The sequence below is a fragment of the Hemicordylus capensis genome, chromosome 3, assembly GCF_027244095.1.
Source record: "Hemicordylus capensis ecotype Gifberg chromosome 3, rHemCap1.1.pri, whole genome shotgun sequence".
NCBI lineage: Eukaryota > Metazoa > Chordata > Lepidosauria > Squamata > Cordylidae > Hemicordylus > Hemicordylus capensis.
Genome location: NC_069659.1, coordinates 176,205,939 through 176,221,863, shown reverse-complemented (window position 1 = coordinate 176,221,863; position 15,925 = coordinate 176,205,939). Strand labels below are relative to the sequence as shown.

General features: G+C 49.3%; 1 protein-coding gene across 2 annotated transcripts; it reads left to right on the top strand.

Moving 5' to 3' along the window:
- Positions 1-8,459: 8,459 nt before the first annotated feature.
- Positions 8,460-14,320, top strand: LOC128351469 (uncharacterized). Of its 2 annotated transcripts, none has more exons than XR_008319790.1 (2): positions 8,460-9,819; positions 13,267-13,405. XR_008319790.1 is itself a non-coding variant. In XM_053311045.1 (2 exons), exons 1-2 carry the CDS (start codon positions 10,585-10,587, stop codon positions 13,654-13,656), a joined length of 2,070 nt encoding a protein of 689 aa, XP_053167020.1. In that variant the 5' UTR covers positions 9,835-10,584; the 3' UTR covers positions 13,657-14,320. The 2 variants fall into 2 exon arrangements, 1 of the variants encoding a protein (XP_053167020.1); XM_053311045.1 differs by lacking the exon at positions 8,460-9,819 and adding an exon at positions 9,835-12,264 and having other exon boundaries at positions 13,267-14,320.
- Positions 14,321-15,925: the final 1,605 nt, after the last annotated feature.

Here is a 15,925-nt window from a genome sequence, read left to right as displayed (position 1 = left end):
CTGAACTGTGGTGAGGCTGCCAAATCATGGTTTCATAGTTTCAAATTGAAACCGCAGATTCCTCAACCTCCAGTTTCATGTTACGTGTGGCTTTGCCCATAATATCACCTTGGCCATCTCACCTTTGTATAGCACTCTGGAATCAAATTTATGTGCTTTCCTCCCACTCTGACTTCATAACACCAATCTTTACATTCTTACACTGACTTCCTGTTTTCTCATGGATTCTGCACAAGCTCCGTTTCTTCCTTTATAACCGTCCATTATCTTGTGCCCCATATCTCTTTGTTCTTATATCCCAACACATTCCTGCCCATGGCCTTCATTTGTTCAGTGTACCACCTGTTGCCTTCTGAAATTCTTCTGCTCCCTCAAATGACTCTGCTTTTTCTCCCTTGCTTCATCTTATTCCTGGAACTGCCTCCCAGAACATTTTCATGATTCCTCTTTTACTTTCTTGAAATCCCTTTTAAAAAATTCCATATTTTTCAAGAAAGTTTTGGCACAGTCCTCTAGTTCTAATACCCTATAGTTACAAAGCTTAAGTACATCTTACTGGGGAAAAATAGCATATTCTTCCCCTGTACTGTTTACCCTGCCTCTATTTCCCTGCCCTCTCTGTGTTGCCCTCCTTGTGTTGGTTGGTGGACTGAAAGCTCTTGAGCCATGTAAATCCCCTCTCTTCTCATACTCTGGAAAGTGCAATGTACACAGGTGACATAATTATTCTTGAATGTTTTAAAATGGTTTTTAACTGTTTTAACTTTGTGTTCAACATTGTTTTGATTGTTTTAAATGATTGTTCATTTTTTGTTTTGTTGTTGTGCACTGCCCAGAGTCTTTGGATAGGGTGGTATAAACATGTATAATATTTAGATAGGGCGGTATTAAAATGTAATAAATAAATAAATTGATGATGATTATAAATAAATAAAAACCTATATCCATGACAATAATAATTCAACCAACTAACATGGAGTCTATCAGCAATTTTGCCTTGAAATTTTATAGAAGTCTCATTTCAAGGCAAATTTGGAAATGGCTACTTGGAAAACATTTCCAAAACATTTTGAGGGAAGCAAAAAGAGTTTCTATAAGACTAGTAAACTCTCAAGTGGTTACACACAACCCTACCTACAAACTAATGATCAGCTTAATAAGCCATGGTTTCCAATGATGGGTAATTCATTTATTATTATTATTATTTCAATTTCTATACCACCCTTCCAAAAAAAGCTCAGGGTGGTTTACAAAGAGAAACAACAAATAAATAAGATGGCTCCCTGTCCCCAAAGGGCTCACATTCTAAAATGAAACATAAGATAGACACCAGCAACAGTCACTGGAAGTACTGTGCTGGGGGTGGATAGGGCCAGTTACTCTCCCTCTGCTAAAATAAAGAGAATCACCACGGTAAAAGGTGCCTCTTTGCCCAGTTAGCAGGGGTATGCCCAGTTAGCAGGGGTAGATTTGCATGTAATGAAAGGTGTATCTTTGATAGGTGATCTGTGACTTCATTTCAGTGATCAAACAATGAGGTAATAAACATGATTATTGATTGAGGATACCAATCAGCAATTAATTTATAATACTAATAATTTTGCTTTATTCTGTTCTTCTGATGTGAAGCATGTATCGTCATAAACACAACTGGCAAATCTTTGCCACAGTCATGAGAAATATGCACAGAGATTTTCCATAGCTACATGGAAATATCCGGGTAGCTTGTGTACTTGTGGCCCTTGCCATCTCAGGCTTTGTTTAGTAATATGCAAGCATTGTAGTGCCTGCCCCCTGCCCCTGAAAGAAAGCTTTCAGTTTAAATGACTAGCATTTACTGCCAGAGTTTTCCTTAATCATAAGCCAAACCTTCAAGACATGTCATAACTTTTATTCCATTTCAAAATCTGTTGATTAATTCTTAGGACGAACATCAAATCAAGGATATTTGAACATAGTTTAACAATTGCTTACCTTTTCAGTAAAACGAAAGCAAATCAACTAGCTCATAATGGTTATGATTTTCTAACAAAATATATAAATGAAGTCACTAATTAATAACATAAAAATACCTGTTTGCTATTAAGCAAAACTAAACAAGGTACCAGATGCTGCACACATGTGCCAGTTAACATTTGCAATGTTTTTTCCAGATTAGCATTCCAGGGGAAAAAATTAATTACTTTTGGGCCTGGATCCAGTTCTGTTTTAAACTGTTCCAACTCTTCTATCATCATCTATGGAAATAATGTTAGGCCTCCGTGCATGATATGGAGGTTATCAACGTGCTTTGGATGGCATATGTATGTGTGTGTGTGTGTGTGTGGTGTGAATGTGTGTATGTGATATTTGTGAACTGTTAATGGAATGAGGATCACCTCCCCTGTTGAATTGTTGCTTGCCACACAGCTATGAAAGACATGGGAACCCTTCCAGAAAAAACGTAGCAGGCCTAGATAAAACCCAAAAGCATAAATAGAGGTCAGAACTGTTCTGAGAACAGTATTTTTTTAAAAAATCAACTAAATCATTCAGTGACAAAGCAAAGTGTAATAGTGTTTGACAGTTTAGTAATAATACTTAACATTTACACAGCACTTTAAAGCACTCCACAGACACTAATTTAGCTCAGTAATACTTCCAATAACCCTAGAAGATAAGTCAATAATCTTATCCCCATACTGCAGAAGCAAAGGAGGGGAGCCTGTAACTGAGATGCAGGAGTTTGCCTACATAAGGTGATAGCTGCAGTGGGATTCGAACTTAGGACTTCCTGGAATACAAATCAGGCTGGGTTATATTACTGGCTCTCACTACCATAGGGACTTGAATGAATTGCAAATAACAGCTGCTCCTTCTGTTATTTATGAGAGGATGTGGAACAGCATCTAGCTTCTTCTAAAAAGACATATTAAAAAATGGATTAGAGGGAAAGGAATCACTTTCCTACCCAAATGACTGTTTTTGTTTGTTTCAATTATAAAGTTAAGCAACAATGGGGGAAGGGAATGTTGTTGTTGTTGTTGTTACATTTATATCCCACTCTTCCTCCAAGGAGCTCAGAGCGGTGTACTACATACTTGAGTTTCTCTTTCACAACAACCCTGTGAGGTAGGTTAGGCTGAGAGAGAAGTGACTGGCCCAGAGTCACCCAGCTAGTATCATGGCTGAATGGAGATTTGAACTCGGGTCTCCCCAGTCCTAGTCCAGCGCTCTAACCACTACACCACACTGGGTCTTATATAAATAGAAAATACATATAAAATATATAAAATATAAAAATACATATAAAATATGTATATGATTAATACTTAAAAGTCGGACTAAAAATGGTGGCCTGATCATTTATAGCAAATGATGCTTGTTCTCACGACCATCAATTTCAGGGTAGGAGGCAGTTAATGCAGCTATTCAGGCTCATAGAGAGCCACAGGAATCCCTCCAACACACTTGGATAACACAGATTCTCTACTCTGCTCTTAACTGATGTAGGAAGAAAAGAGTCCTCTCCTACCTTTTCCATCCAGTCATGTGCATGCATACAGCCTTTTCACATGTCAGAGAGTCACACCATTCATCTGCCTCTGCATGGCCACCATAGAGCTCTGTGGCCAGAGTGGTCAACAGGGAGCAGCTGCTGCTGTCTTGAGGTTTTTCCATACTTCTGGTGGCACAGAGCATGCTGAGAAGGCAGGGGTGTGTTGGAGGATCATCCACAGTGCAGGATGGGGGGGGGGGCAAAGCTCCCAATTTCAATGAAGTCCACCACCGCAGCCTCACTTGTCTGGGTGCTGGGCTTGCGAACCCAAACAGAGATTCTGGTTGCCTGGGAATCATGAGGTGGGAGCCCCTAGGTGGTCATGTGAATAAGCCTATCACCTGGCCTTTGGGATGATCTTGACTAATCTGTGCTAGCAAGTATGGACCCACAAGAAAAGCAGATCCCTGGTGGGCATGTGTTACTTGAGCCTGTGGCTGAACATGTTTTTTTTAAAAAAGTTAGCAAGCAAGGCAGGAATCTGCTCTAATTTGGATCTTTCTTCATATACAAATTTGACACACACACACCTGCCATTTTTTTTTGGGGGGGGGGTTGTGGTGGGGGGGCACTGCTACTCAATTTGAGCTCCTTTTCATCCAGCCTTAAAGTTTCTAGAGTTAATGGCTCATGAGGGGTCAGTTTAATACTGTCATCAATATCTGATGAGGTAGTAGGAAGGAAAAAGGATTATGGAATAGGTTATATCTGAAAGTGAATGATCTTGGTTTATTGTGTGACTGTAGCACCATTCACAAATTATATTCAATACTCACACATGTGTACAATCACATAATTATAGATCTGTACATAGGTACAGTTATTCACATGTTATGTTGAATATAGGTACAGCAGTACTCTTCCTAGCTGTTCCATGCATTTGAGGAGTCTCTACGCAGGTTCACTTTTTAATTGAACACAGTACAGTCATTCACACAAACACATGTATGAGTGTACAGACAACCATACACACATCCAGCATAATGTCTGAAGTGTGTGTGAGGAGAGGGGGGGAGAGAGAGAATGTGCACACATAACGTGATGAGCAGATTAACAGATTCAGTGCTCAACTTCCCTCTCTTCCTCAGGAGAGTTCACACACAACATCATCGTTTTGTTATTGGAGAGTTACACCAAAAGCCCCTTCCCCCTCAGAAACACAAAGCTGTGAAATAGCTGGTGAGAAAAGTAAAGTGTTTTAGACACTTTTCCACCTCAGAAGCAGAAGAGGTTGTGTGACTCTTGAAGGAGCGTTCTTCAAGCTGAGAAATTCCCCACTCTTTTTGTTCAATCCCTCTTTTCCCCCACCACATTTGAGTTCAATTAGCTCTGCCCACCTCCTTGTCTAGTAACTGCTCTCTGAGCTTTAGAACAGAGGTTCCCAACCTATAGTCTGCAAACCACTGGTGGTCTGTGAAGGTACTGCTGGTGGTCCAGGGTGGTGGTGGGGAACCGTAGTGGTGGTGGGGAGATAATGCAATAGTAAACAACATCAGCCTTCACATTAGCATTCTGTCTTTTGCCCACTGGTAGGCCTACTGCAGATAAATGTACTATGACAAGTTCAATATGTTTGTGAGTGAACATAATAAATTATTAGAAACAGATGTGTTTTAATTCACCTTGATATATAAGCTTGACTCCCATCAGCCATAGGCTATGTTAAAAATGTTTAAAATGGCTTGCTTATGTGGTGATCCACAAAGGTTTCCGATGATAATGTAGTGGCCTGCATAAAGGAAAGGTTTGGGCACCACTGCCTAGAACATTCTACTCCATTGACTTACATGAGGGCAGTTTTGGAGGGTTTTAAAAAACCCTCTTAGCTTTTTCTCTTCAGATTTTTATTTTAGCACCGATGTATCTGCAGGTCACCATGAGTCTGCCAGTACCTCCCACTTGGCCGCGGGTGCTCTGGTTATCCATTCATAAGGATCAACATTTCCATATCTTTCAGAAATAGTAAAGAGATTATTGCAGATTGCTAATTACTAGAAACTTTTATACGAGACTGTACTTCCTAAGAGACCAGATGCAAAGGGTTCCTGTACCCTTAATAGTTTTGTATGAGAGGCAGAAGCCATACACTTTCCTACATGTCTACTAAAAGGACACGTGTGTTGTTCCCCTTAGTATCTAGAGACATCCCAGTTCCCAAGTCACTTTGTCTGAAGTAGTACAGCTGAATTTAATCTGCTCTGTAACCAATCTGTAGTAAGTGATTGAAGGACTGTAGCTGATGAGATGAACAGATCCAAATTACTCTCAGTTTTCCTCCTGACAACTCATGCTACACAGTTATATCAGAATATTGTTGTTTTTTAAAAAAAAAAAATGGTGACGTGAATAGACTATAGAAGTCCTGGAGGAGACAACTGGAATTAAGAAACAATGGTCACAATCAAACCAGATATAAACACCTACATACCTCATTGAATTTGTGATAATTTAGGAATAGTTCAGTTCAGTGCTAGATCAAAGCAAAGCTGAAAAGCACTGCCCAACATGAGATTGTGTACACTGGGACACTGGGCACAAACTAATTGCAAAAATATTTCTGTCCTCTTTTTATCATTGTTACTTACTGTAAATTGAGCGTCTACGATGCATTTTGAATTGTTTTTATAAAGACAGGAACAAACTTCTCTCAACTTTAACTCTGATTATGTGGCTGCCATGCAGCTGCCATTAGTTCACTCTAGCACAGCTTCAACAAACTGAGTAGTGGGCTCAAGCCAGCCACATGCATTGAACATTCCTCCCTTCAACTGTGGCCACATTCACACATAACAGTTTCCTAACCCTGAATGTGTGAACCAGCAATTGGAGTTAGCAAATAAAAAATAAAAAATTGACCTGCGGTTTCCCTCCCCTATCTCCATTTGTTACCTTCAATTTGTAGTGAGTTACATCACTCCCTCAGACACTTTCTGACGTTTTGCTCCAGAATATCTTGATAGTCTTGAATTTCATTGTTCCCTGCACAGACTCAAGGCACCCCATGCCAGATGCAGCAAAGCAGCCCCAAAACATAACCAAGGCTCAGCCATGTTTCAGAGGAGGTATGGTGTTCTTTTCTTTGAAAGCTTCATTTTTCCTTCGGTGGACATAGAGCTGATGTGATTTGCCAAAAAGCTCCAGGTCTGTCTCATCTGTCCAAAGGACATTCTTCCAGAAGCATTGTGGCTTGTCAATATGCATTTTAGCAAATTCCAGTCTGGCTTTTTAATGACAAAACTGGAGCTTTGGGGCAAGAAAAATATCTGCCCTTTGAAGTGAAGCATTAGAAATATGGTGCAAAAGTGACTGCATTATACTTATGACTTGTGTGTGATTATGGAGGCAATGACTGGAATGTTATCACAGACACTGGGACTTCTTTGTCTTTGGTTCCAAAACCACTATCCCACCAAGACTCCATTTGAATGATCTCATATTCCTGTTTTATGCCTTCTAGCTACCTAAATCTACAATTTGATTAGGCATGTGATCCAACCTGAGTAAAGCACTTTGAAGTCCCATTTCCTGATATTGGTTATTCAGAAATGTAAGTAGATGCTCTCAACTCTTCCATTATGACTGTACCTACCAATCAAACAACATAGACATTCAGAGCACAATTCACTCAAAGTTGGATGTAAATCTCACTAATCTGAAAGTGAATGTAATCTGAATGTTAAACAAGTAATTTACTTACTCCCCATTTAAAAATCCCTTTAAAATCTTTAACTCTGGCTAAATTATGTCTTTCTTTTTCATCTCATGGAAAAAGTGTGATCTGTCTAAGAATGAATCACTTTTGGAAAGATAGGGACACTGGGACTTCAAGTAAATGGTCTTGCTGAGTATCCTTGAAGGTGTGTAGAAAAAAAAAAGCTGAAGCTCATTAATTTAAGAAATAGAACTCTCATTTCTAGGCAAAGCACTTTAAAGAAAAGGCATGCAGGCTGCATCGGCAAAAATCTTGGATTACACTGAAAGTACAAAGGCTCAGCTGGCCTCTCCCTGCAGTAACTATTGAAATTATATTCTAAATGCATTATATGCATAACCACAAGATATGAATACAGAAAACAACATACTGTGAGCAAATTACTGAATGCCAGTAATTTGGACCACACTTCCGGGCAGAAGTCTGGTCCTCCACATGGGGGGGGGGAATGTCCTGCGGGGGACCACTGGGGTGGCTGCACTGCCAGGGTTGGGCAGCCAATTTGGTTAGGCATGAGGTACTGAGGTGGCTGCAGCCGGCCCGTGGCCTTCCCGTGGCCTGCTCGCAGCCCCCGCAGCCCACCCGCAGCCCACTTGCATTCCCCCTACCCAATCTCTTCTTATGTGCGGCAAGGAAGGCTGAGGGGCAAGTGAGGGATGGCCTGTAGGCAGCTGACAGCTGCCTGCCTCCACGGGCCATGGCCACTGTAGTGGGGGGTGGGGGGAGAAGAAATGTGGAGGCTTCAGTAGCAGCAGCAACCACAGCAGGAAGGCTGGCTGCTGAACTGAAGAGAAGAAATGTAGCAGCACTGGCTGCAGCAGGCCTGCCTCCACAGGCCACTGTGGCTGTAGCAGTGGTGGTGGTGGGGGGAGGACAAACAAATGTGGCGGTGGTGCTTGCAGCAGGCAAGAACAGCAGCCACAGGCTTGCCGCTGCTTTGCTTGGAACCTGTTCAGTTCTCTTCTCCTCAGTGTCCATCAGCCCCAACCTGCATATTTCACGTAATGCATATATTTAGAGTTAGCAGCGTCTCCTGTCTCCTCACAGCTTCCGCTTTCCTCCAGCTTTGCACATGCGTAAGATTGTGTAAGATCTGTTTCTCTGGTGAAGGGAATGATTTACAACACAATCATCTGCTGCCAGTTTGCGAGCAGAGCCTGTGTTTTCCTCATAAGTTTTGGGCAGTATATAAATTTGTTAAATGCCAGCCGATCGCAGCCGCTCTAGGCTGCGCGGCTTGTTTGCCCTCAGCCCCACCCCCTGGAGCACGTGGCACTGGGAGCTAGCTCCCATTGGCCCGGCTCCGTCTCAGAGGCGGGGCTAGCAGCAGTGAACCGGCAGCAGGCCTGTGCCGGCTCAGTCCTTCCCTGACCGAGCAGAAGGAAGGACGTGCTGCTGCTCGGCTTCGGGGCCTCCACGTGGCTGGCTGGGTACCCGAATCGGAAGCCGGAGCAGGAGGCCCACGGGAGCGGAACGTCGGGGAGCAGTGCAGCGGCCCTTCGAGCGAGCAGCGGATTGGAGCGGCTGGGCGGCCAGGGCCTCTGTAGCCCGGCCGCCTGTGGTAACGGGCTCTGGGGGGATCACAGGAGAGGCTTTTAAGTCCTCCTCGGAACGGCCTTTGATCTTCGGGCCTCTCCACACAAGGGCTTCTAGGCCCCGGCAGGCCCAAGCTGCCCAGCATCGAGTGAGGGCAGCAGGCCGCCCCAGGCCCTCAGTAGGCCGCACCAGGCCTTCAGCGGGGGGGCAATTGACTAACCCGGTCATCTGGGGGAGGGTTGATTGGACGTTGGGGGTGTTGGCTTGAACTGTGTGAACCCCTTCAACCCAGGGCCCATTTAGGCCTTCTGCTAAGGGCGGCCTTTGCCTTTATTGTCGGGCCTGTAGGGCCTAACCCCCCCCCCACACACCCATTTTGGGGGCCTGCATTGACTAGGCCTCCCTGGTGGGCTCGTGGGCCTCCCCTGCCGGGCCTAAGCTTCATTTGGGGGCCTTTCAGTGGGGCTGGGCCTTACCACGGCTAGGTGGGGCAGGCGCTGTGACTCATAGGCCTTCCTTGCCAGCGTAGGCCTCAGTCAGCCTTGCGCCGGCCAGGTCACTCGTTTACGCACTTGAGGGCAGGGTACAGGCCCATAAGCTTCATCCTTTGGGACATGGGCCCTAAGAAAGCCCCAGTTAAGAAAGCCCCAGTTAAAAAGGGTGGGAAGGCTCCAGCCAAGAAGGGTGGCAAGCCAACGCGGCCACCTAAGAGGCCAAACGCACCCGCCGAATCCTCCTCCGACGATGAGGGCGATTTGGAACTGGGTGCCATCAGGGCGTTTATAGCACGGCTGCAGGCCCTTGAGAGGCAGCGCACCACTCTAGAGGGCGACGAGGCGGGCGGGGGGCCTTCGGGGGTGCCCCCACATGCAAAAAAAGTCAAACAGGGCGGAAAAGAAGGCAAAACTAATGCAGGGCTTTGCTGACCGTCTAGCAGCTTTGGAGGCGGCGGCGGGAACTGCCCACGAGGAACCAGCGGGGATCACGACACAACCGGCGGACTCAGGACCAGGAGACGGCAGGGACGACAATGGTGAGTCCCCACAGGGGGCCTGGCCGTGGGGACTGCCCTTTAGCGCCCCCTACGGACCATACGGGTGGTTCCCAGGGCCAGTTAACTGGGCATCTCCACACGCCACCTGTAATCAGGTCTGGCAAGGGGGGAGCGCTGCTTTGCCCACCCAGGGGCCAACGGCACAGTTCAGCTCTGCTTGGCATACTGGGGATGGGCCCGTACCCTTGGGGGACCACCTCCTTCCAGCAGTTAAGGAACGGATTTGGAAAGGAGAGTGCATTGACGTGTTCCAATTGCTCTTCAAGGAGCCGGAGCCACTGGAGAAGGAGGGGTCCCAGGGGAAGGACAAGGAGAGGACAAAGCGGAAGCCCATTGAGCATAATTGGGCAAATTGGGTTTCGGGGTACACAATCTACATGGGTGTTCTGATGCAGAAATATCCAGAGCGGGGCCCCGCTCTTGTTAAGTATTTTGATATTATACACAGAGCCTTCATGGACTTTGCTGGTAATGCCTGGGAGCGCTACGACCAAGCGTTCCGCGAGCGCGCCTCCAGCAATGCGGGTATATCCTGGGAAAGGCAGCACCCCGAGTTATGGCTTCAGATTATGACACCCGCGAGGCCCTTGGTTGGCGAGCGCGCCGACAGCGGGCACCTCATTTCCAAAACACCGGCAGCGTCAGCGGCTTCGGCCTCAGGCGCACAGGGGGTTCAAGGTCCCCTGGTGTGCTGGGAATTTAACAAGAACGGGAAGTGTGCCCGCTCCCCGTGCAAGTACCGGCATGACTGTGGCTTCTGCGGTGGGCGGCACGCCAGTATCTACTGCCAGCGGGCCAAAGCCCTTAGGGGAAAAGGGGGATACCAAGGCCCGGGAGGGGCAAAGGGCCCAGCAGCCACGGCTGGAAAAGGGCCCCAGCCCAATTAAAATCCCGGTGCTCCGGAGGCTGCTGCGTGACTACCCCAACAGGGAGCGCGCACGCTATATTGAGGACGGTTTTGTGAAGGGGTTTAGGATTCCGTGCCAATCCAGGCGGGTCCATAGTTTTGCACGCAACCTAAAATCGGTTAGGGGGATGGAACACATAGTAGCGAAAAAGATAGCCAAGGAGGTGTCTCTGGGGAGGGTGCTGGGCCCCTTTGACAGGCTGCCACTGCCAACATTGCGGGTATCCCCTTTGGGCGTGGTCCCTAAGAAGGCGCCGGGAGAGTATAGGCTTATCCACCACCTGTCCTACCCAAGGGGCGACTCGGTTAACGATGGGATACCGGCGGACCTTTGCTCAGTACGGTATACATCGTTTGATGAGGCTGTGGCCATGATCAGGGGCTGCGGGCCTCGGGCACTGATGGCGAAGTGCGACATTGAATCCGCCTTCCGCCTCCTGCCCGTGCACCCTGATGACTTTGACCTTTTGGGCTTCGCATTTAAAGGGGGATTTTACATCGACAGAGCCCTCCCCATGGGATGCTCGGTCTCCTGTGCGGCCTTTGAGGCTTTCAGCTCTATGCTGGAATGGGCACTGCGCCGGAGGGCGGGGCTACGCTCCTCCGCTCACTATTTAGATGACTTTATTTTCGGAGGAAGGGAGGGCTCTGGCCAATGCCTACACTTACTGCGCTCATTCAGGGCACTCTGCGGGGATCTGGGGGTGCCACTGGCTACGGACAAGACAGAGGGCCCGACCACGAAGCTTACATTTCTGGGGATAGAGCTGGACACGGTGGGACAGCTCTCACGCCTCCCCGGGGACAAGCTCAGCATCATGAGGGAATTGCTCAGGGAATGCAGAGAGGCTAGGAAGGTAACGCTACGCAAATTGCAATCGCTGGTTGGCCACCTGAACTTCGCTTGCAGGGTGGTGGCTCCAGGCCGCCCCTTTCTAAGGCGCCTGTGTGACGCCATGGTGGGGTGTAATCGACCCCATTTCCTCATTAGGGTGTCTACCGCCATGAGGGAGGATATGGGGCTCTGGCTCAGGTTCCTGGAGTCCTTTAATGGGGTGTCATTCTGGCGTTCTTCCCAGCTGCTCGAGGCCGACTTCCAGGTTCAGTCAGACGCCGCGGGCGGCCTTGGGTTCGGCCTGTACCTGAGAGGGCGCTGGTGCGCGGAACGATGGCCGGGCAGCTGGTCGGAACGGGGAATCACAAGGGATCTCACCTTCCTCGAACTCTTCCCCATTGTGGTGGCGGTGCACATTTGGGCCGAGTCCTTCAAGGACTCGGTCGTGCGTTTCTGGTGCGATAATTTGGCCGTGGTTCAGATTATTAATAGCCAGACTTCCAAATCACAGAGGGTGATGGGGCTGGTGCGGGCCCTGGTTCTAACATGCCTTCGCCATAACACGCTCTTCACCGCCCAGCATGTTCCAGGGGTGCAGAATGAGGTGGCAGATGCCCTGTCTCGCTTCCAGATGCAGCGCTTCCGGAAGCTGGCACCTGGAGCCGCCAAGGAGCCCGAGCAGGTGCCCGAATGGTTGTGGAACCTTGGGATGTAGAGGCGTTTAGGGCCATCCAAGCCTCCATAGCGCCCAGGACACGGGTTGCCTATGACAAAAGGGTCAGGGCCTTTCTGCAGTTTAGAGCTCAGGTAGGATTGGTCCATGTGTGGCCTGTGCCGCTGGAACAGCTGATGCAGTACCTGGTGCACCTCCGTGCCCAGGGGCTGGCGGTGAGCACCATGGCCGGCCATTTGGCTGCGCTGGCTTTCTTTGGGAAAGCAAGGGGCCTCCCCGACCATTCTGGGGACTTCAGGGTCCGGCGCATGCTGGAGGGCTGGGCGAGGGAGACGCCCGTGCAACCTGACCGACGTAGGCCGGTCACCCCAGAGGCGCTGCAGCTGGCACTGCGGCAACTTGCTGGGGTTTGTGCGTCTCCTTATGAGGAGGTCCTGTTCAGGGCGGCAGCCTTGGTTGCTTTCTTCGGGGCCTTTAGGGTTGGAGAGATGTTCCCCAGGAGCAGGCGCGGCCCCACGAGTAGGGTACTTCAATTCAGTGACCTCACCGTGGGTGCTTCCCGGGTGGTACTGCACCTTAGGTTTTCAAAAACAGATCAGAGAGGCAAGGGGCAGAGTGTCGCGCTGCATGCCGCTGGCGACCCGGGCTTGTGCCCAGTCCGTGCACTGGAGGACTACACGGAGGCCAGGGGTTCAGCTATGGGGTGCCTCTTTATCCACGCTAATGGGCGCCACGTGACCCAATTCCAGTTTTGGGCGGTGATGAGGAGAGCCTTTGTGGCGGCGGGGGTGCCTACCCAGGATCTGGCCCCCCACTCCTTTCGGATTGGGGCGGCTTCCATGGCTGCTCGGATGGGTTATTCGGGCCCGGAAATCCGGCGGCTGGGCAGGTGGCGGTCAGCGGCTTACCGCCGATACGTGCGGTAGATGGGCGCATAAATTCTGCCCCACCCCACCCCCACCCACGAACCATTTATTTGTGCCACTCCTAACGCTTTCTCCTCTTGCGCAGGGCCTCAGTCGGCTGGGCCGAGGGCGGCCGGGCAGCGCGCAAGAGTCCTCATACTGGGCCATTCCTTCATTTTCTGGGCACGCAAGTGGGCGCAGAGCGCCGACCCTGGAACCCAGCTTGGTTTGGGGCGTTGGGCCACTGTGGAGTGGCTTGGCCGGCGGGGCATGCGGAGGGCCCAGTTCCTGCCGATGCTGCACGAGTTCCTGGAAGGGAATCCTGTCCCGGATGTCCTGCTGCTGCATTTTGGAGGCAACGACCTGGTGGACCAGTCTGGCATTTCGCTCTCAAGACAGATTGCCCAGGACCTGGTGGTCGCCCTCTCCTGGTGCCCGGGGCTGGTGGTCATCTGGTCTGACATCACTCAGCGGCGAGTCTGGAGGGGGGCGGTGAAGCAGAACAAGGTAGATAGGGCTAGGCGCGGGGTGAACGCGGCCATGGCGCGCTTCATCGCCTCAAAGGGGGGTGGGTGCATCCCACACAACGACATCGCGTTCTCGCTCCCCCAGTTATTCAGGGGTGATGGGGTGCACTTGTCCCCCCTTGGTATGAGGTATTTCTTAGACGATCTGCGGCTGGGGTTGGCAACAGTGCTGTTAGGCCTGTGGGGTGGCGGGGCGTCAAGCTAGGCTGACGCCCGCTGTGGCGGGCACAGTGCGGAGGTGAGCGGCTGATGCGGTGCGGCACCTTAGGTAAGCTTTAGCTGTAAGGTGGAGGGGCAGATCCCTTGAGGCTTTACAGATCAGGGATGCTGCCTTGCTCCCACCTCCCTGCAACCGACACCCTTCCGTATGGCTTTACAGTGTCGGACAGGTGATGTAAATTGCAGGGTCCTGACCTTAGGTCGGCAACGAAGGGCGCCCCCTTCTGGAAGGTGGGCCGCCTGGAGCCGAGGTGTCTGTGCCATGAGATTCTAGGGCGGGGGTGGCCACGTGGTGCCCCCCCCATCCGAGCCCGCACTGTTGCTGCTCTGAATGCCAACCCCAGCTGCCGTGCCTGTGCAGGCACTGTCTTAAAACCTTGTACCCCTAATAAAGTGACCAGTTCCTCCATAATACTTCTGTGTCCGTGTCTCCTTGGGTCTGGGTGCAAGCCAGCCGATCGCAGCCGCTCTAGGCTGCGCGGCTTGTTTGCCCTCAGCCCCACCCCCTGGAGCACGTGGCACTGGGAGCTAGCTCCCATTGGCCCGGCTCCGTCTCAGAGGCGGGGCTAGCAGCAGTGAACCGGCAGCAGGCCTGTGCCGGCTCAGTCCTTCCCTGACCGAGCACCCTCCCTCCCTCCCTCTGGCATAGGTTGGGCTTTGCTGGTCGCCGTTTGGGGCCGGGCAGGAATTTTTTGGGTATACGCTTGATTGGCCTTAGCGTGCACCTTTTTTCGCCTGCCTCAACCTATACCAGTTAGTAGCAAGGTTGCTTAGCAGGATTGATTAGTTAGCCAGGGAATAGCTTGTGGTCACTTTTACCACGGGGTTAGCGGGCACAGTGCGGAGGTGAGCGGCTGATGCGGTGCGGCACCTTAGGTAAGCTTTAGCTGTAAGGTGGAGGGGCAGATCCCTTGAGGCTTTACAGATCAGGGATGCTGCCTTGCTCCCACCTCCCTGCAATCGACACCCTTCCGTATGGCTTTACAGCGTCGGACAGGTGATGTAAATTGCAGGGTCCTGACCTTAGGTCGGCAACGAAGGGCGCCCCCTTCTGGAAGGTGGGCCGCCTGGAGCCGAGGTGTCTGTGCCATGAGATTCTAGGGCGGGGGTGGCCACGTGGTGCCCCCCCCCATCCGAGCCCGCACTGTTGCTGCTCTGAATGCCAACCCCAGCTGCCGTGCCTGTGCAGGCACTGTCTTAAAACCTTGTACCCCTAATAAAGTGACCAGTTCCTCCATAATACTTCTGTGTCCGTGTCTCCTTGGGTCTGGGTGCAAAGACCAGTTTGTAGAGGGGCATCCAGCCCAAGGAAATAGCCACTACTGATGGAGTAAATATTTTATATATATAAAAAAAATATAAGTTTCTTTAGGGAGAATTGCAAGGGGGGAGAAGGAAAAATGCAAAACAAAAAGGAAGGTAAAAATGCTTCTTTCCATGTTGACTCTGATCTCCCTTTGCTTCTCCATTCTGGTTTCCAGCCTCTGTTTCTAGTTTGTCTGCATGTGCATCTTCTCATTCTCAAAATTGCTTAGGCAGGTAGAGGAGGGAGATATAGAAGGTGTATCCTAAAACTCTCACTTTTTTCTTGTGCCCATTTCCTAGAATTGTTTATAACAGTGCTGATGGATAACTGTAGAAAAACAAAGAAGTTTTATTCATTTGTGCTAATGTATAAGGGCTTTCTGTCTTTGTGACTTCACTATTGCCTCTTGAAGATTTTCCATGTCTAGAAGGAAGCATGCACCTTTTACAAATGGTATCATTTTGTGCTCATGAAGTTTTACTGTAGAGTGCTTGTTCCTGTCCTCTGTCCTTGATATACTCTCCCTAAATTATTGTGTGAAATATCTGTAGAGTTTTTTCAACCAGTTTCTTTAAAGCTCTCCAAATACCGTAGCTAAACTACTATCAGGGAATATTGCTTTTTTCTCTGCTTTTATAATTTTTTCTTAAGCTGGACACAATGAACTGCTCTTCAGCCTTTTTTATCTTCTTTGTGTTTAATTTTTTATTTGT